General features: G+C 38.8%; 1 protein-coding gene and 1 pseudogene across 4 annotated transcripts in view; one reads left to right on the top strand and one right to left on the bottom strand.

Moving 5' to 3' along the window:
• LOC144634834 (uncharacterized) overlaps nt 1–20,600 on the top strand; it is a 67,371-nt pseudogene extending 46,771 nt beyond the window's left edge. The window contains exons 3-7 of the transcript XR_013567272.1: nt 11,714–12,004; nt 12,755–13,063; nt 13,728–14,040; nt 15,622–15,936; nt 17,438–20,600. The product of XR_013567272.1 is annotated as an uncharacterized LOC144634834 (transcript). The remainder of the gene's footprint in view (nt 1–11,713; nt 12,005–12,754; nt 13,064–13,727; nt 14,041–15,621; nt 15,937–17,437) is intronic.
• On the bottom strand, nt 1,188–9,003 carry LOC144634813 (uncharacterized). 3 transcript variants are annotated; one of them, XM_078493866.1, is made up of 3 exons: nt 8,908–9,003; nt 3,778–4,076; nt 1,188–2,586 (listed from the first exon to the last, which is right to left on the bottom strand). In XM_078493866.1, exons 2-3 carry the CDS (start codon nt 3,943–3,945, stop codon nt 1,552–1,554), a joined length of 1,203 nt encoding a protein of 400 aa, XP_078349992.1. In that variant the 5' UTR covers nt 3,946–4,076; nt 8,908–9,003; the 3' UTR covers nt 1,188–1,551. The 3 variants fall into 3 exon arrangements, with proteins under 3 accessions (XP_078349992.1, XP_078349975.1, XP_078349983.1); XM_078493849.1 differs by having other exon boundaries at nt 3,778–4,252; nt 8,908–9,001; XM_078493857.1 differs by lacking the exon at nt 8,908–9,003 and having other exon boundaries at nt 3,778–4,296.
• Nucleotides 20,601–21,491: the final 891 nt, after the last annotated feature.

Below are 21,491 nucleotides of genomic sequence, written 5' to 3'. Positions count from 1 at the left end.
TGAACTGCGATACTATCAACTTGTTTATCAGCGGTCCTTCTCTCAAACCACGTGAGGGCTTGGTAACCGCTTGTTTTACTTACGGTACCTCAAGAGAATGCTATAAAGAAGGCAGAAGAAAGTTTCTGGCCGAGATCATTTCTTGGAAACGAAACCTCCTTCGGATATTAAAGCTTTTTTGTCCAACTTTGTTTCATTGAAGAGCTTCAAATCACGGCCATATTTGACAACTCGCGTGACTAGAATAGAAATAACCGGCATGTAGCTCTAAAAATTTAAATCAGTGCCAACATATGCATACATGATACAGATAAAGGACGTCCAGGCGCCTGCTAGCTACGCAGGCAAACATGCTCCATGCTTTGTATAGTTCGTATGGCCCCATAATAAAGACGAAGGACTTAATTGAAAGTCTATACAGTACTCTGTAGCCCCTTCTTTTATAAGCCTACCCAAAACCCCTTACGAAGTTGTATAAGCCCAGGGCTTTTAACCGGAATTTTACGGTATCAGGGCATGTTTTTGAAGCCAATTGGAGGCTATTGTGTTTATTATCCTTCAAAAATTTTTACCCAAGGCTGTTCATTTTGGGAAACCTTTACTCAAAGGTTTTAAACGTCAAAATAATCCTGTCGGCGTTCAGGGCTATTCAATTGTACAATTTACTTTGGATGAAACTTAGCGTTCGAAAGTAAATCGCAAATTTGAAAACTCGGGAATATCACTTTCGGGATATCACCTGTTATTAAAAACTAGCAATGGTATATTGCAATTCCTACGTTTTGATTGGTTAACAGGCAATGGTATGCGAGCTCATATTAACCACAAATATGGTAGCCGATACGCATCAACGAAAACAGCTTCGGAGCTAAAGTATTGCAATTCTTTAGGCGTTTTTAATAAAACAATTATTCCACTCGCGCTTGTTGGATATGAGATCGTTATAGCCAACTCGGTGCTACGCGCCTCGTTGACTATCTACCATCTCATATCCAACGCGCGCTTGTAGAATAATTGTTAAAGATTCCCCAGTTTTGGCTACATCACGTGACGTGTTTAGACCAATCGCGTGCGCGAAAGATATTTGATGGATTATAAAACGTAAAGATTCGAATGTATAGTGACCCTCCGGAAGAAGCAACACATTTTCATGTTTTTTTTAGATAGTTTATTTGATGTTTCTACATAACAGTCTTTCAAAGCATATGCCGAAAATAGTGACCCTCTGAAACTTACGACCTCGAACTCAATTTGACTTACTATTAATAAATATTGGGTATACTGCAAGCAGCAGATTTCTATACGTTGAAAATAATTTTCGGCTGAATTAGGGAAAGTGACGTTTTAGATATACCCGAAAGAAAAATCCTTGAATTTAGATTCAAAGGATACAACTTACAAAGTTACAACTAACAAGCAAATGCACGGCAACAATTGTCAAGCAAATAACCAATGCAGCAACTGCTAGTCCTCTTCATTGCTGAAGTAAAAAAATACTAATTTGGTTATGAAAAACTTGCCTTGTACAGATTTTTCTTACTAATAATCCAGCTACACTAGTGTCTGTTGATAAGGCCTTGCCTCCTCGTTCACTTGACCAAGATCTACTTCATTATCTTGAGAAGCAAAGGCAGTAATGGGGGTCACGTTAGTAGCAGTGGCAGAGGTAGCGGTAGGAACAGTTACAGGGGTATCGGTAGGAGCAGTTACAGGGGTATCAGTAGTAGCAGTGCTGGGGGCGTTTCGATACATCCACAATGCTAAGAAGTTGATCACATACAACAACATAGTTTTTAGTATGTCATCTGCAGTTTCCCTGCCAAAAAATGACTGTCCAGCTAATACTGGAACAGCAGCAGCTAAGCAAAGACCTAAAAAGCCAGCTGGAAATATACTAAAACGCCGAATACAAAGACTACTGCAACATTTATCTACATCGCAAATCATAAAGACTGTATAAAATAAGGCAACGATAACAAAACAAACTACAAGTAAAACAGTCAAACCCCAGATTGGGTTAATCATGATACCAATCATGAGCCAGAACAAATGGTATAAAGCCATGTTTGCACTTGACACAAAGACAGATCTTCTGTAAATTGAACTATCCTGGCTTTTTTCACAGATCTTGTGGCATATTGTACAACACTGCATCTTGCTTATTGCATACTGTATCATGCATATTACAAAACCTTCAAGAATTATCACAATAAGCATATAAAACTCGTAAAAGGCTGAATTAACCAGAACATAAATTACAAGAATAATCTCTACAAGCAACAAGAAACTAAATGAAGAATATACAGAAAGTACAAGTGGCTTTTCTTTTTCATAACAACATGAACATTGATTACAGCAAGCACAATACTCATTACAATTTTCTGTACGAACGTTCAGATAATTCAAGGCATAGAAAGCTAATAGTGGACCAAGAATCAATACAGAAATAAAAGAACACCAAATAATTGCCCTGATGTAAGCACTGCGTCCTGTAGCCAATATGTTTGGTTTATGGCCTTCTGTGACACACTCTGCAGAATTTAACCGTGGATCTCGTATACTTGGACTTACAGCCAGATCTTGAAGCTGTAGAATTAACAACATACAATATATATTATATTTCTACTGCAAAATTTTGAAAGTAATGACCCTCGCTACTCAAACTACTTACTTTCAAATTTAGAATAAAGACTTTTAAATACAGCTAATTTCAAAGGGTCGCAAGTTTTGGGCAGCAATGAAAACGTGTACCATGTAAATATATATCTCGCAGTCAATCCATCTATTAAAAATTTTTTTTTAATAGAATTTCACCAAAGCAATCAGTGTTTAATGTATACTACAGCTGGATTGAGTAAAATACTTCCTTTGGTACTATGGTCATCTGAAACAAACATCACATCAGTTAAGTATGTGCAACATGTTGTGTGTATTATTTTAATTATTTTTTTTTCTTCTTTTGCAGGGAGTTCCATACTTGATTTTTGTTTGATTGCCTGATTACTTGTTTGTATTCTTCCCAACAAATGATCTTGTTTCATTTTTCTTGTATCTTTTAAATACCGTATTTATTCGATTAAGCGCCCTTAGCGCTTATTAAATTTTTGGACCTTGAGAGTGGGCGCTTATTTGAGGTGGCACTTATTTGAGGCTGGGCGCTTATTAAATTTTCACCATTTTAAGCAAGTAGTAAAAAAAAAGTTTGTTGGGTGGTTACGGCAAGGCGTGTCGCACTGTTACTGTTCAATGAAAGTGTAGAATAGTACTAGGAAAACTTGGTCTTCGGGGAAGTCTGTTAATTAAGTACTCAGTCAGTTTCAATAATAATCAAAGTACTCCTCTTTCTCCTCTTGTGCACTTCAGTATGTTTTAAAGGGAGGTGGGGGGTGGGCACTTATTCGAGGCTGGGCGCTTAAAACTTTTCCTACCTACAGGGTGGGCCCTTATTCAAGGTGGGCACTTATTCAAGGTTGGGCGCTAAATGGAATAAATACGGTAACTTAGAATACACTGCATTTGCATTAATTGAGTTTGTAAATGTAAATGCATGATTATAGTGATGCATTCACTTATTTTCAAGCTAGGGGGCTGTAGATGGAGATACCTATGCTTCTGAGAAGGAGTGAAGGGTGAGCACACGCACTTAGCTTCAATCTAGCTATCGGTGCCTATCGGTGGCCTGTGGGTACGTTGTCCGTAATCTGTCAGCCGACAGTTGACAGACAGTTGGTGGAGGGGAGCTGTTCTTCAACTACCAGGTAATCCATATATACTTACCGCAGCTAGTACATCTTTAATCATCCTTTGTCTCTTTTCGACTGTAACGTTACAACAAAATGGTGGAATTGTGATGTTTAGCTCTTGTGTGCGAGGTGTCACAAGTATTGAACCAAGGGATAGGACCTCAAGGACTTCAGCAGGGAAAGCAGCATACAAGCAGTTCATGCTCCAGGTGTACTTTGTGTCTGTTGTAGAATTGTCTGTTTTATTGGGTCCATACACAGCCACAAACACACGAACTGAGGACGGCTTTGCTGCTGGGTAAAGGGCAGATTCGATGCTAAAACTGTTGTCATCTGATGTTAAAGCATCATAAATGTTAGCATAGGTCCCAATACAAGGAGAAAAGTTGATGCAAGCCTTGATTACATCCACTTCGGTACAATGATGAACACTGACAAAGGCAGTTTGAATAAAGAAGAAAGCAAAGAATATCTGCACTGTGACATGTGCCATTTTTAGAGATGCCAACCTAAAAACAAATACGGGAGAGCCAAAATTTGGTACAATGATACTTCTTTTTTGTTCATCATCAGAGAGGTCAGCTCTGATATGCCTATCTATATATTATATGTCGGAAAAAAATCAGATGCCCCAAGCGGGATTCGAACCCATGACAAACCTGATCTCATGAAAGGTGCTCTAACCACTGAGCTACCGAGGCAACCACACAGTGGAGTGGGTCGAATATTTGCTACAAAGGAAACACCAATAACCAGACATTTGCCCCCAGGCCTCTCGGGCTGGAAGTAATTCCCATCCCCGTTGTTTAATATATAGATAGGCTTATCAGAGTTGACCTCTCTGATGATGAACATTTGTTCGAAATATGCCATGTTACGATACTTCTTTTCAACCCCCAAAAATCATGGACTTAAAAATAGAGCTGCACTGATTCACCCACAAAAATGTGTCAAATATTTTAAAATTTCCCCAAAAATCAACCGAAATAAGCTTGAAAACAAGTCAGACTTAGTGACCCATACAGGGAGATTCGCTGGGTCTATATCCGGGAGAGTTGGCATAGATGAATTTTCCCTTCATTGGTTAACCGCTGACCGGTTAGCTCAGTTGGTAGAGCGCTGGACTACCGTGCGGGAGGTCTCGGGTTCGAGTCCCAGACCGGACCAACACTCAGGGTCTTAAAATAACTGAGGAGAATATGCTGCCTTTGCAATAACAACTGCGAATGGTTAGATATTCTAGTCTTCTCGGATAAGGACGATAAACCGTACGCCCCGTCTCCTGCATCTTGAGTGTTATGGTCAGCAGGGGACGTAAAAGAACCCACACACTTAATCGTAAAGAGTAGGGCATGGAGTTCCCGGTGTTGTGGTCTGGTCTTTGCCCATTGTGCCGTTATGTTGTACTGTTGAAATGCTCGGAGATATTAGCTATGTTAAAAGCTACTCTACAATCCGAGGGTAAATAAAGTATTCACTTCACTTCACTTCACTTATTGCTTTCAAGTCTCTGTCAATCTGTCAACTTTTTTTGCCCATAATAAAAGTACAATCATTTCATTCAATAGTTTACAATGGCAGGAGATCCTGGCAAGCTCTACTGAGCTTAAAAGGAGGTTAAAAGTGGACAGGGACAAGGGGCAGGTGCTCGGAAGAAAAGAGGCATCAAGCGAGAGGAGAGAGGGCAGGACATTTCATCATATTTCGCAATAGATATGGAACAAATATAAGAGAATGGCTATTGAAAGGGGCAGGAGGTGGGAGTAAAATGTACCGGAAGTGGGACTGAAAGGTACGGAAGGCGGGAGGTTCATACCCCCCCTGTCCCCTTTCACTTAAAACTAACCCCAGAAATATGATGAATTCTTTTTGGTGCATCCCGTGCGTCTGCACCCCTTCCCCCGACACTACAAATTGGCGAGGTAAGTCAAAATTTTTCCCCTAAGAAAATCAAAGGCTCTATGAGCAAAGTCGTGAATGTGGTATATTATAAACTGATAGCCCAGAATTAGCCAAAATAAATTTTAAATGTCTGCTGACAAACGACAATTTTTGTAATTGTCTATGAAATCTGTTAAACGTACGTCATAGTTGAGTCCTGTTTAAAATTCTAGCTGGTAAGTGATAAATAACTCCATATTCTAACTGAAAACTAACCATCCAGTAGTCCATCGAGGCCTTCTAGCTAAGCAGCTAAGAAGTGAAGATTATTTCAGAGCTTAAAATAATTAATGCTGAGAGAGACACGTATAGTGGTAACAAGATATGAGGTACCTTAAGATGCTGCGAAGCTGGTAATGGAAAGAAGCTAGGGAATTTTTTTTCACCAAACGGTTTCACATTTGCTAAAGGGTTCTTTAATTAATAACCGGGTAACTCAGCCATTTTATACAGGACAGTGGTATTATTCGACATACATTTTTCTCTGTTAAAGAATGGCAGACACTGTGACAGAAGGCAAATAATTAAAAGAAACTAACAGATGCCTCATACATGTGACTTCTAAGAATTGAAATTGGCAGGAAACAGTAAAGTCAACATAATTTATTATCAATTAAGAGGCCTGATACATGTAACAACTGAAAACTGCTGCTTATTTCCTTTTCTGGTAACTTTACTTGTAACCAAAAAGTTTACTTTACCCCTTTACATGCCACGAAAATCATCAATGCATTTTAATCAGCCTTATTAATTCGTTTTTAAATAATCTCTATACATTACCAGCCATCCTGCATAGATTTGGTGGCCATGTTGGATTAAAGGATCTGAACCTTAAAGCTTGTTTATCTTTTACTCTTTGTTTTCAGCAGTCAATAACAATAACTTCCAAATATTTTATTTTTCAAGCTGTACAGTCTGCTAAAAGTCAATTTATAGAGAGCAGTATTCACTGTTTGTGAAATGAGAGTAAATTTGAAATAAAATTCTTTTTCTGATCATGTGTTTCATACAAGTTACTGCAGGATGTTCATTCCAGCCCACACCTCTTGACAGCCTAGCCCCATGCAGAGTTCAGTGATGTGCTGTATTGCAGGATATTGTTTTGGCGAATCTGTAAATTAATTCAAAATTCTATGTGCCTTGTTAAAATAAATCTGTAGGACAACACGTACAACAAACCATCTAAGTGTAAGCAATTTGTTATTTATCAGCATGGCATGCAACCTGGTTCCTTTTCGGCTAAGATGACTGCATGCATTTATTTGGGGGGGGGGGAGGCATAGGACATGTACAGAAATCGACCTTAACGTTACTATTGTTGTATTAGTGGCTATTACATTTTAGCAATTTTAGTGAGTTGGCGAAAATCGCTAAATTTAGTACTTGCTAAAATTTGTCTTGGTCAAATTTCAAGTACCTCCCCGGTACCCCCTTCCCACCCTAATGGAACACAAAAATGGATACTGGTAACTTTGTTCTTTTAGGCAATGCAATTTATGTTCATTCAATGTCAAGATACGGTAGTTTTTTTCTTTCACTGAACATTTATTTTCATCTTAGCCATATGTTCATCACCGGCCAGTAAAAGCTGGTTTACACGATATTACTATTTTTTGAAGTTTTTGGAAAATCCCTATATTAAATAGTCGCTAAATCTTGCTCAGAAAAAATCCCTAAAATTAATAGCCGCTAACAATAGTACTCTCACCCTTTGAATTAATGTTAAATTTCTTTGAATGTCTACCCCATAGCACTCAGTGGATGTTGACAAAGCAAGAAATTACCTGAGTGCAATGATACACCCCTGGAGAACTACAATTACCACAGTTGAACTAATATGTCCCTTTTTTGACAGACCATGCATATGAAGAAGAAATAATTGTAAGGGACTGATGCATAATACTGTGTTTACAAATGTAGTTTTGCCTTCAAAAGCAGAGCAAATTTATCATTCACACAAGGCTTGCTACCTAATGAGCTACGAATGCCAGAGGAAATTTTGATTTAAGTTTAAGTCACGAGATAGATGTACTTGGGAACTTCGTTAACGAGAGTGTGACAACGAATATAAAATATTACTAGATACAAAAACTTGACGAACGTGCAAATGAATGATCAACCGAAAGACAAAGCAAGCCAACTATTGATATCTCTAATTGTTTCGAAACGCATCAGTTTAATCTTGCTGAGTGAGACTAATTTGTAGCGGAAAATACAGCCTTATTTAGGGTGATTTATTACTTACCAACTATTTGATTGCATTTCAATGAAAGATAATTTCATATCCGCGGACTTTCAAATTACCGGTAAGCTATTGATCGGTGTGCAAGTTTCTTGCTTCCTTGGCCATCCTTTCCGTTGCATTGTGTGTAAATGTGGATTCGAGCACTGGCCTCACTAGAAAAATTCCTTCCAGAAAGGAAAAAATATTCGTATTCTCCTGATGTACATCCACAAGTTCGCATTACAACTTGGGAAACCAGCCCTTGTCCCCGGGGGGGGCACTCCCCTATATGGCCTATACGGGGACGTGCCGAAGGATAGGGTATGGTTTTTGACTCCTCCGGTCCTGAACAGGGTATATAATTTCAAGCTCCTCTGTCCTAAACAGGGCCTGAAGCTGTCCTAGACAGGGTATGGCTGCAAGACTGTCGTCCATGTATTTACATTGTTTTCGCTTTCGCTTCAATAAAAAGCATTATTTTATTCGGCCGGATAGGCGTTTTTGCATTTCAATGCTTCAAACATCGCGTATGGGACGCAATCACCATAAAGCGTAAATGATTGTTGATGTTGTCCTTTGTCCTAAATAGGGTCTTAGAATAGGGGGTGTTGTCCTACACAGGGTAGGCATTTTAAGTTTTTATTGTCCTAAACAGGGTCAGGGTTTCAAACCTCCAGCGGCACCCCTATACCTAAACTTAGGTCAAGTACCCCCCCCGGGCCCTTGTCCACGTTCATCCGCCATTTTGAACTTAATTTAAACTTAATATAAAATTGCCAGGTTACCAAGGGAGTTTACACCAATTTAATTGAATTTCTCCAGCAGACCGCAATAAGTCGTTCATTGCATTCACGACTTAAAAATGATCAAAGTTCTGTGGATATTAAGCTTCAAATGGAATGGCCCAGTGACAATTTCTAGTTAGATTCTATACTGTAGTGTAGGCGTCAAGTTAAGTTAGCCAGAAAATAAAAACCAAATCCTCTGTACGTACCCTACCTAAACTACAGCGACCTTTTCAAATGCCTTTCGAGCTTGGGAGACGCGCTGTCTCTTTACTTCCTTCTTCCCTGATTGCTTCCCTCAGGTTTCCACCATTTTGAACTTAACTGAGTAACCGCGCACAGCACCTGCTTTGCGGCCTAGCCCGGCTGAGCTCGATGATCAGTTCCGGGAAAAATCGGAAGATGTGGTTTACTATGTACTTCGCGCCCTGTAAAACGCTGCGCTAGCTGTACTGTGTGATTGAATTTGGCAGAGGGTAATAATTAGCTTCTGATTTAGCCAAAACATGAGTACTAGGAAACAAGGCAATAATTATGCGAAAAGAGCCTTTAGTAATGTTGCTGGAGCTAGGAAAAAGCCACTTGAAAATGATGAAGGTAAGCTTATGTTACGCTGTTTTGATTTTGATGAACTATGACAGTTTTAAATTATACAGTACAGTGTCGTTAGCTAGCTAAATATTCGATCCAGGTTGTATTAACAGGTAAATTTTATGGATAAGTTTATTAAGGCACCGTTCTATTTTCCTGTGAAATCGCAGTAAACTTATTTCATTGTTATTTCAAAGAGCAAATTGTCAACTTGAAGACGGGCAGGCTTTGGACCTCTGAGTATGTGTCGCATGTCCGATCCGATCCACTATGTTATCCACCCTTTGCATAACCGGGCCCAGGCTCATAATGCCTATGAAATAAAAAAATAAGTTTGCCTTATTAGCTTCTTTATGTCGCAAATATGCATCAATCAGCAGCTTCCCTTGGGACCTCCACTGGGGCACCCACGGGAACCCAGGGGCATTTGTCGAGATTATCAGATATTTCTTGCTTGAGGGTGTGGGGGAAAGTACCACTTTTGTTCATAGAGATTCACACACAGCGGTCAAATGCAGCGCGCGTGCGCAGTTCCAGTGCAATCCCCGCCAAAATTCTCCATACAAAGTCTCAAATTTTCCGAAAACTTTCGCTTTAAAGCCAAAAGTTAAAGCCGTCCCTGGAAAGCTAAGGTTTATACGCGCTTATGGATTGGAAATTTGATAATTCATCTCTACTGAGTGTTCCAGCATGAAATGTTCTTTCACCGTACTATTTCTTTGACAATTTCTTACAAAAGTTTGCCCACTTTCAAGTCGAAAGTTCGAGGCGGCGAAGACCGGATGTGACGTCAAGTTTTGACCGCTGTGAAGAGATTGCATCCCAGGGGCAGACCCTGGGGATTTGTCTGGTCAGCGGTACACCCTATTGACCATTCCCAAAAGTTGTTTAACAGGCCCTTTTTGCACGAGTTTTAGGGCTTGAATTGGCCAAGTTTCCTCAGTTGACATACCTGTTTACAATGCTTCTGGCTCTGATAGAAGTAAGTCAGGCAACTAGAATTGCAGGGGCCTTTTCTATTTTGAGGAGTCCAATCCTAGGTAGTACCCAATTCACCAAATTTCACATTCTGATCCCAGTGACTCACACAACCACTCAAAAACCATGCACCCTTCTCCATTTTATGCCTAAATAATATAAATAATTTATAATTTCTCAAATAATATAAAATTTCTGTGTTCAGAGAGACAAAGTATCTCTACTGTTCCAACTGGCAGTACTGGAACCTCCAATGCAGGAGCAAGTTCAAGTTGTAGTGACCAGTTGGATTCCAAAATGAATCTCAACTCAGGTATTGTTTATTCAGTCTTTGTCTGAGGTTTAAGCATCCTCACTGACAGTTGAGTTTGTTACTCCACAGTATGAACCATAGTTTAATATATTATGCACAACAGATTTTCCTCAGTTTTGATCGGCATGTGATTATTTTGAATTTTGGAGATAAACAATTTCAATGTCTTCAATTTCTCCAAGTCTTGAGTGAAAAGGAAGGAGGAAAGACCATTTGGGAGGAGGGGGGAGGGGAGAAATTCTCAAATTAAGATAAATTTAGATGACAAAGTAAACCCAACCAAAAACATGTCATGAAATCTAGAGAAAGATCTATCTAAGATCTATCTAAAATATTCTCCTTTCTTCTTTTTGCTGTAAAGCCAGTTCTAAAGCTTTTGAGGGATGCTGGCTCCATGAACACCGTCTCCCTTTGGGTATTTCATTAAAGCCAGCTGACCATTGTTAGCAGTTACTTAATTTTTCTACCAGTGGTTTCCAGTTGCAATTTTATGTATTTAGCAAGTCATCTGTTCACCACACAAGTTATTAATAAATGTTTGCTGTAAACCTGCATATAGTTTGGATCATACTTGCTCAAAACAATTATATTCAGAAACTGCTGCTTAGTTTGCTGTTACACTGTAAATATGTTTTTTTTTTTGTTACAATTAAAAGTGGTGTATCTTAATATAGAAACAGCTTATAGAAGGTGCAGGTTTTTTTCTTTTTCATGACTTGGCCTTTCAAAAACAATTAAACCTGACAACTAATGGTTGCATTTTACACTCATGTCAATTATCTTAGCAGATATCTCAGGAAAAAACAAGTTTATTAAAATAGGTTCAAAATGTCATTTCCAGTAGGGTATTTATTGGACAGGTAGATTTTGATCTATTTTGTTTGCTTCTTTAATTTTTACAGGGTCTGTTGATTGTTTTCATGATAATAATAATTATTATATAATAATTATTATATATAATAATTATTAAATATAAGTTAATTACATGTATTATATTAAATAATAACTATTATAGTAATTATGATTGTGTTTTAAGCTGCCATCAATAATTGATGGCAGCTTAAACCACAATCATTTAGTTAAGTTTGGAACTTTAGAATTGTTATTGAAAGGTGCAGTTATTTTTTTTTCCGTTTAGATTCTGTAAATGGAGATCCTTATAGTCAGGAGGCACTATCTGCTGTGGCCAGACTAGCAATCATGTTATATAGTCAACAACTATTACGTGAAGGTCAATCACTTGAGGGCAGCAACATTTCATATATTAAAGGAAATTCAATGGATCAATTTCCCCAAAGGAAGGAGTTTGAAAAAAGAAAGCCCAGTCTTCCCTCCATCCCTTCACAGGAAGAGCAGAATGCAATGATGCAGCATCAAACAAGCGAGCTCCTTCTAAGTCAAGTAAACCAAAAAAGAAAACTTAAATTAGGTATGAATTGTCTGGAGGTTTTAAGTTGGAGGTTGAAGCCTTTTTACATGTACAAGTAAATGTAGCACTGTTTTAGAACTTGCTTGGTACATGTAGTGTACCATTGGTTGAACAATTTTATTATATCAATTCAGTGCATTGAGGGTAACATATAGCTCCAGATATGATGAACAAATCTTGTGGAACCAGCCATTTCATTTATGGAGGCTGACAACAGTTTTCAGCACTTTCCAGCTCCTATACTTTAATGGGTTAGTACTACAAATCTTTATCAGTTGCTGCTACAAAAATGGTGTCAAACAAATGCCTGATTATTGGTAAACAGGTTGTGTTTAATTTCTTGACATCACTGGTTACCGTAGCAACAATATAATCTGTTAAAACCACTCTTAATTTAACTTTAAGTGCTAATAACTCAAAAACGGGTTTTTGGTGACCCCCATTTTTTATTATTGAATAATGATCAGCATGTTAAGATACAACTTTTTTAAAAGTTAAACAAATTTCCTGGAAGCAGTTTCAGAGCCACCTTAAATTTTTGAATCTTTGAGGTGGCTTTGAAACTTCTCTCAGGGGGGGGGAAGATGCCCCTGCACCCAAGGCCTTAAGGCCATGTTCCCGCCTACTGTATATTGTTGTCATTTATTGATTCCTACAAATATTGAGAATGCTGTATTTACATATTACAGTTGAAGTACATTGAAACAAACTTTAATTACTCATAATTATCAATCTTTCTTTAATTGATAGGAGATCCACTAACCAAGTCAGTGCTAAATAATCTGGAACTTCTGGAGGGTCTTGGAAAATGTTTGGACAAGGAATATAAATGTGGTGGAGAAATTAAATGTTGGAAACATCTTGCAGAATATTTTGGTGTTGAAGCAAAAATCTACGAGGACTTCACTTGCAGTCAGGAAAGTAGTCCCACTGAAGATTTATTTGAGCTTCTTAAGACACAGAAACCTGAGGAATTCACAATTGGCAAGTTAAAGGATGAGCTAAGTTTCATTGACAGGCAAGACGTGCAAGATGTTCTTTCAACACATCAAGACTTAGGTGAGTTCAGTGAGGAGGCCTCAGAATGTTAGATGTTGAATGTTTTAGCAAATCCCTAAGAGCCACATGGGTAACAAAATATTCAAACGAAGAAAATCAAGGAAAATGGAAACTTTTCTTTGATGTGAATTCAATTCTTGGTGTCTTCATCAGTAATTCGCCGTAAGTGGGTTGCTTGTTTTAACAATGATTGCACCCAGACTGTCTTTCCCGAGCCAGTCATCCCTGCAACCATTCAAGTAAAGGGATATGCCAAGTGAAAGCACTGACACGTTTCTGGAAAAATACACCAATCTTTAAGTGGAGCAAAACCAGACCTAGTATGTTTTCTGTTTATGTGTCTTTGCATTCTGTCCTAGAAAAATCGTTTTGCAAACAGGACAGTCCAGCTCCTGTCAACTCTGTTAAAGCTTATCGCGAACTGACGAAGTGCGTAATGTTTCAAAATTTATATTGCCTTCAACCACCACCGCCTCCACCACCACAACTACCCCACCCAATCCCCACCTTCACCTTCACCTCCACCACCACCACCTACACCACCACCACCACTGCCACCACCATCTCCACCAGAGATGGTTTTTTACTTGAACAGTCTTCCACAATAAGTGACGCTTTGATGCTATTTTAGCCCAGCATGGCACTTTGTTCTTTTTTTGTGCAGATAAGCAGTTAGCAGATGAAACTCAAGTAGGCAGCCTGTTTGGAAGCCATCCAGATGTTATTGGGCAGATGGCATTCTTGTTGGACAAGGAGACGCTAGGCAGAAGGAACTGGAAACAGCTAGCTGATGCATTTGGTGTGCCAAGAAGTGAATCCCAAAACTTTGGAGACTCCATAGAAGAGAATCCAACTGAGAAGTTGTTTAAGTATCTCAAGGTCAAACAGCCTCATTTAACAATCGGGGGAGGTTAAAAAGCATTTAGAAGATTACAAAATGCAAGATGTGCTGGATGTAATATCAAAAAGCAACAAAGGTTGGTTTTTTAGGGCTGTTTAATAACTTGATTTGTGATAAATGTACAGGCTTGTTTGTTGTTTGCACAACAGAAGAAAAAAAACAAGAAAATAAAACAAAGGGCAAGGGAGTTTGCGGGGGAAAAAGCTAAGCATATTAAACTATTAAACTAGCATATTATTAAACTAGCATATTAGCCCTAATATTTGTTTTATAAAGAACATCAAATTTCCGTGGGGCAACTATCAGCCGATAGTTCCTCGCTTCTCGGGCTTAATGCTAGTTTTAAGAACATCAAATTTTCTTCGTGGCAACTATCAGCCGATAGTTCCTCGACAGAAACACTCTATTGACTACTCGCCCTCGTTTTTGCAGGCCCAAGAGGCCCGCAACCCTAATCTTGACAGTGACCAAAGGATTACGTACCACGCGTGCGCACCACGTTTATTATGTAGCCGTTCAGAACCGGAAGTTGAAAATTTCTTCTTGCACTAAGTACGATCAGAATGCGAAAAATGTGTCAATCACAACAATGCGTAACGTGCCCCAATCGGAAGTTAACAAATTTGTTCTTCCAGATTCACCAAGAATGATTAGAATATAGTCAGGGGTAGTTTATCGCGTGAAATCGAAGACTTTGTCAATCGCCTCTAACACAGTGAAGCTGGCATGAAAGTTTTCCATTGCCTCGATGTTTACGAAAGCAAAGCGTTAAAACAGAGGATATATTGTCGAATTTTGGTTGAATTGAAGCATAGTGAACTATGATTGAAGCAAACGTTTCTCATATTACACAATGGGTGATTATTCGCTTGTGTTCGGGGTTCGAACAGAACGGAAACCCAGTATTGTCTGCTCAAAGTAAAGAAATTGTTGGAAGTACAGGCATACTTGAAGGATTCTACGTGCACAGTTTCCCGTCTGAATAATGTTTCGCTGTTACTAGTGGAATAGAATGAAATAAAATTGAAGAAGTAAGGTTCATTTTGTGGAAAGTCGAGCTTGTAATTACAAAATGTTGTTCTGAGATAGACTATCGAGTCATAATGAATACTTTTACGTGTGTGCTGAGTGTGTTCTATGTGTGCGACGAGGAGTGAAGAGAAAGTACATCATTTTTATCGATTTTTTAAAAGCGTATAGCGTAGGGTAAAGTAAGTTTGTGTTGGCATTACTGTGCTTATAAACGGGAAATCTCGCTGTTATATTATTCCAATGTGAAGCTTTTTACATCGCATGACAAAATCTTAAAATTGCACGTTGTTTGATATTCAAAGAAACAATCCTCTGTGAATAATCTTCACATGCCATGGATCGAACCTGGGGACGTCTTGAAAGTTGCAGCCGCTTGCAACTGCTCCTTTTTAAGATACTGCTATTAAAGTGTTTGCAAAATATATACTTGGATCCTGCTTCTGGTCAAATCTCAAAAGTGTGCAAACTCGCTCGAGTACCTCCACTTCCCATGGCCCAAAACTCTCCTTCCAAACCCCTTACAAGACATACAACTTTTGCAGTCTATCTAGGCCCGCACTTTCTAACCTGTGGACTGTGGTTACCACTAGTTCTTAGTCATTCGTTGGTGTTATCTTTATTATAGTCCGTGACAGCTATCTTCTTAAAGATTTTTGGGACCTGGATCTAGATACAGAAACAAGTGTGTGCAACCTGCTTAATAAGAAGCATACCTGCAGAACTCGTTGCTGGAGATTTCTTGGATACAAGCTTGGCGTCAAAACGGACGTACTAGATGATTTTACAAAAGAACCAGACATAATTAGTCCCACAGAGGTACTTATTCGTCATCTAGGTGGTGCTAGGCCTAAGTTAACGATGGCAGACTTAATTTGGGCCTTGGAGACAATCGGCAGGTGGAACGATGTTCGTTTTGTGGTCGATGTTTACTTCAATGCAGGTAAGTAAAGACACTGGAACGTTACTCTAAAAATTATCCCTATTTTAGAAAGACCTAAGATGACAAACAAACATCCTGGTTCCGAGTAGCTTGTGTCACTGAATGAATAATATCTTTCTCATGTCTTTCTCCAAGCTTAAAAAATACCATCCTTTATTTCCATAGACATCTTACTCTTCCACAATACTATTCCTAGCAGAACGCGGGAAGTCTGTCACATTTGAACCTGGTTATATGGCCTAGCTCCCAGTGGAAGAGGTGTGCGGAAGGTCATAGGTTCGATTCCTATTAGAAAAATTCATTCAAAAACTCATTAATAATTCATAAACAAAATACAAAAGAAATTAATGTTTAATGAGTGTCTTTATATCTGATAAAGACACGGCTAAACTTTATGTCCAATTTTCTAGGTCAAAATAACCCCAAATCTAAATATAAGTGCAAGAATGAGTTGATCTACATCAGAAGATTTTGAATCCGTTCAGTACATTCGTAGTTCGTGCTTTATCAAGTCTAAAACACTCGGCTGCGCCTCGTGTTTCAAACTTGATAAAACACTGCTGCTCATTTATTAAACATAACATAATATCTTTCTCATGTCTTTCTTCAAGCTTAAACTATACCATCCTTTATTTCCATACATATCCTGATATTTATGCTTGGCCAACCATAGAGCACTTATCTTTCTCTGTTGCGTTCTTTTGTGATATTTACATTAAAGGGGTGAGTTTCACCGTTAATGTGCAGCCTTTGTTAACATTAATCCCAAATTTTTTAGTGATGTATGTGCGATTACGATTCAACAAGAAACGCAATGTCAAGTGCAAGGTTTGGCCATTTGAGAGAAATTGTATAAGGTTATTGTTGTTTATTATGGTAAAATACTATAATAAAATGTTATCGTTTGTCTCACGATGTAGTAAATGGCGACGTTTGGACTTGTTACTACTAGTCTTCATCAGTCGATGTGGTAGATTGATTACGCGTCACTATGTATAGCACGATAGTCTGTTATGATTGGTGTATTTCGATCCTCACTGTTCTGGTGAGAAGGATTCCTTGTCAATGGGTAAAATTTACATTAATTTACAACTGGGAGATCGGTGCAGAAAAGAATCAAGGAACACGACTGGCCACTAAGCGGAACTAGGTTAAGTCACACCCACGGTCAAAATTCTATTAAAGATTCCAGAAGCATGGATGGCCACGGTCAAGAAACAACAACAGGAGAACGGTACGGCAACGGACCGCCGTGGAAACAACATCTTGTCGTAACGGTGACGTTCGAAATGCACCAAAGGCAATCACAACCGACCATCGTGCTTAGGGTTTAGATACGAGGATTGAAGAAGCCCATAAATAATTAATAAACCAACCACGAGGGCCGTAGTCTTGACAGAACAATCGAGCTCAGCAAGGCTGGCACTGTCTGAGCAAATATCTGTAGACTATCATATGTTTGTTGCCAAAGAGATTCTAAAAGATTTTTGTTTGGGTTTAGATGGCTGTATTTCAAAGTTCCTGGAGTCTGCAAGGGCAGAATTTGGAGGGAGCAAACAGACGGATGTTTGAATGTTATGTATGTTTGGAGTACGATGCTAGAAGAACTCCTGTAGATTTGTTCAAATAGCTTCCTCTTAAAAATGTACAAAGCTTAAGAATTTATTAATGAAAAATGTTGTCATCCTGATGGAATGCAGAACGCATAGAAAGACGGACAGTTTTTATAGCTTTTATTGAACATAGTTAACACACATTTACTATGCAAATTTAAAAAAAAAAACTATATATATTATATAGTTTTGGATTTTCGAATACATAGGTCTTGAATTAGGTTCACACTTTTCGTTCTCTGTTATAAATTGCCTTGTTCACACCAAATCTTTTCGGGTCAAAACCTGTGGGGGTGGAGTACGTACTCCCTTTTATATCATGCCATAGAAAATACAGCAAGTCAGAATACAGGAAAGCCGTCGTATATTCGACGGTATTCGACCCAACCTTCCCATTGTGGGCTGCGATCTTATTCTCGACGAAATTTAGTAGGCGTATTTTCTATGGCATGGTATAAAATAGTTACACAACACTTTCTCGTGGTATACTTACAATTATTCCACTCGCGCTTGTTGGATATGAGATGGTAGATAGCCAACTGGGCGCTACGCGCCTCTTTGGCTATAACGATCTCATATCCAACCAGCGCGAGTGGAATAATTGTAAGTATACCATTCGAAAGCGTTGCATAACTAGTATATATAAGCTGTATGTGCCGCCCCAAAGGGTATGGTTTTCGAGTCGTTTTGGTCTAAAATAGAGTATGGCTTGTGCACTCTGGTCAACAATGAGGCATAATTCTTGAAAGAAACTACTTTAATTTGTACTCGTTGTTATTCCGTCTCTTGAGAAGTGCGATTTAATAACGTCAGGAATTTGAAGTCCTTAAATGTTTACGCAAAACGAAGCAGTTTCTGGGTAAGGGCTGGTCTGATAAGGGTTATCAATTTTTGGGTCAGGTCTGAAATAGGAAAATCGTATATTTTGGTCTGAAATAGGGTAAGGAAGCGCGCCGCACACCTCCACCCAAATACTCCCGGGGCCCGTAGTGAAGCTACAAGTGGGATCCTACTGCTTTGTACGAACAAGGTAAAACTTGAGGATTCTAGAGGTAGCTATTCCTTAGAAATAAGTAGCTAATAACATTTGATCTCGAGAAGCATATCTAATAGTTACTGAGGGCTTTTGACTGAGCTTGATTTAGCTATTACTCTGGTAGCACGATGTTTTAAGCTTGCGTAATTTGTCTCTTTATTACCATGCCGTAACACTATATACAGTTATCAAATTGTGACTTAATAAGGACAGTTGCAGGTTTTAATTCCCTTGTAAGATTTTGCCAAGACCCGACTTTTTTTAGCTCAGTTTTTCGGACATTGAGGCTTTTGCAAAGAAAGAATAATTTCAATGTTAGATCAACTTAAGCGGGGTTTACACGGGCAATTTTTATGTTACAAGTGACAATTATATTTGATCGTGTAGATGACACAACAATTATTTGTCAGCAGTCCAAAGTTTAGTATGCCAGTAATGACCTTGGACAGCAGAGATACGCACAGAGATACGCGCGCACGGTGCCTAGTGGGAGTTTGGGAGATTGGGGACTACATATGCTGACGCAATATTTGCCATGAGTCGTCTACACGAGCAATTTTTGTATGTGACAACTTTATTTGTCACATAAAAGCTAACTCGCCAGCTTGTCGACAAATATATTTGTCACATAAAAATTGACCAATTTTTCTCATCTACACGAGCAAATAAAAGTTGTCACAAAAATTTCCACAAATTTCTCGTGTAAACCCGACTATACAAGACATGAGAATTCCTATTTTCTCATTTCCCTTTCGTTAATAATGACGCGAATCCCTATCTCACATACATTTCAAGCAGTGCGGCGCACTGGTAACAAAAAATCGAGGGAAGGTATTTTTTCCCCATAAGCTTCATAACCTGTCCACGCTTGATGCTAAGCAACAATATTGTGACGGGTTAGAAAATACGAAATGCAGAAGTTTTGTATGTTTTATATTAATGTATCTTTCTCCTATCGATTTATGTCTTTTTGCTAAGAACGTCTTCCGAGTGAAGTAAAATTTTGTATTTATATTTGCCATTTCTATTTTATCATGTTTGTTTTTATTTCTTTTTATCCCTTTTTTCAAAGGCTGAGAACGCCTGCCTAGTAAAATAAGAATTGAGGGTTACACTTATGAGTGAATGCACCTTAATGAACGAATTTAACATAACGAGGAGAGTCGACCACCATGCTAAGTCTAAGAGTCAACCTCGGCTACTAGATTTAGAATATACAGTATATGGCTGGAGTTTTTGCTCGCCGACAGCACAAATTGGAGAAAACGATAGTAGTAAATATAGAAATTCCCTACATGAGCCTGTTATTTACTTGTAATTTTCACGTATACGTAGTTATGTGAACCTGTACGTGACCGAGTGTATGCCGCTTTTATCTTTACAAAAACAACAATCGTTAGTGTACTCTACTTGCCTTTTTACTAAAAATAAAATTGGATTACTGACTGCCTGAAATAACCATAGGGGCTAGCGGAGCCAGGCAGCTAGTTGAGACAGTTGATATAAGCGTTTAATGGAATTATAAAATATAAAGAAAAGTAGACTAGTAGAGGCAGGCTCTATGTTATAAAGTAGTCAAGAAATAAAGTAGATCTTGCCATCAATACTGTTACTTGTTTTGTTCGTAATATATTTCTGCGCTTGCTCGCTTTCTAAAATCTCATGAATTTTGTTATAAACCTCCGTGATTACCACCTTTAAGTTTAAAACATAAGTATAACGTAAACCTGGTTAAAACACCATTTACTTTTAATTCATGCATGACATGCATTCTCTCAGGCTTCAATTATGGGGAAACGTTATTCTAATGGGAGGCTTAGTTCATTTGCATTTTAATTTGTTTCGTAGCTAATTATCGTTTGAGATTTGAATTGGCCAGAAAACTGTGAGTATCTTTTTCATACACTTCTTGTGGAAAGCATTCAGTTTGTTCATATCAGCGGCTGTGGTTCTCGACATCTCTGCCCCGTACAGTAAGACGCCCACTAAATTGGTGTTAAAAATGCGCTGCTTGGTTTAAGAGTAGTACTTTGATGATTTACATAGGGGCTGTAGCGTAGAAAAAGCAAGAGCTGGTCTTGGTTTGATGTCTCTCTCCGTGCCGCCTTGCTTGACCTTGCTTGCCTAGCAAGCTAGTGAATGCTTCAGCATCTTCCAGTTCATTGTCGTTAACAGTAATGGGATCGCTCTTCCTGCAGTTCAGGCGCATGGTCTTAGTTTTGCTCGGGTTGATGTTAAGTCCCACGACTTTAACTGTGTTGTGGAGGTGGGATGTCTTCTCCTGCAGGTCTCTGTGTCTGCTTGCTAAGAGTGCGATATCAGCTGCGTAGTCCAGGTCTATTAGAACGGTGGTGAGGATCCAACGCACTCCTTTTCTATAATCAAGCGTGTTTCTTATGAACCAGTCAAACACGATGACGAAGATGAAGCCAGACATGACACAGTCCTGCCCTGAGGATGCAACTTGAGCTCTGATCGTACAGATCTCTGATGATATTGATGTACATACTAGGAATGCCGAACTCCTGCATGATGACCCATCTGATGACACTATCAAAGGTTTTCCTGAAGGCAACGAAGTTCACGTAGATGAGGGCCTGTCATTCCATACATTACTCAAGAAAAGAAATAACTTTATTTAAGTGTCAATGTATATAGCACTACCGTGCTAACTGGGATACTGTAAATAAATAAACAAATTTTGCAAATAGAACAGAAACTTGTTAAAAATCCCAACTGGCAGGAGGTTTTCCAGCTGGCTATTTACAAAGCGTGGAGGAGTTGAATTCGGGACGACCGAACACAAATCCATCTAATGGCAGGGAGGAGAATGTTCCTAAATGTGAATATCTTCCATTGTACCCCCTTTCTTGTCTGAAGCCGGTTTGTTCTTGAAGTGGCTTCCC

Source organism: Oculina patagonica, chromosome 1 (assembly GCF_052425735.1).
Source record: "Oculina patagonica isolate OP01 chromosome 1, crgOcupat, whole genome shotgun sequence".
Classification (NCBI taxonomy): Eukaryota; Metazoa; Cnidaria; class Anthozoa; order Scleractinia; family Oculinidae; genus Oculina; species Oculina patagonica.
Note: the sequence above shows the minus strand (reverse complement) of the source record. Positions and strands in the feature narration are given on the sequence as shown.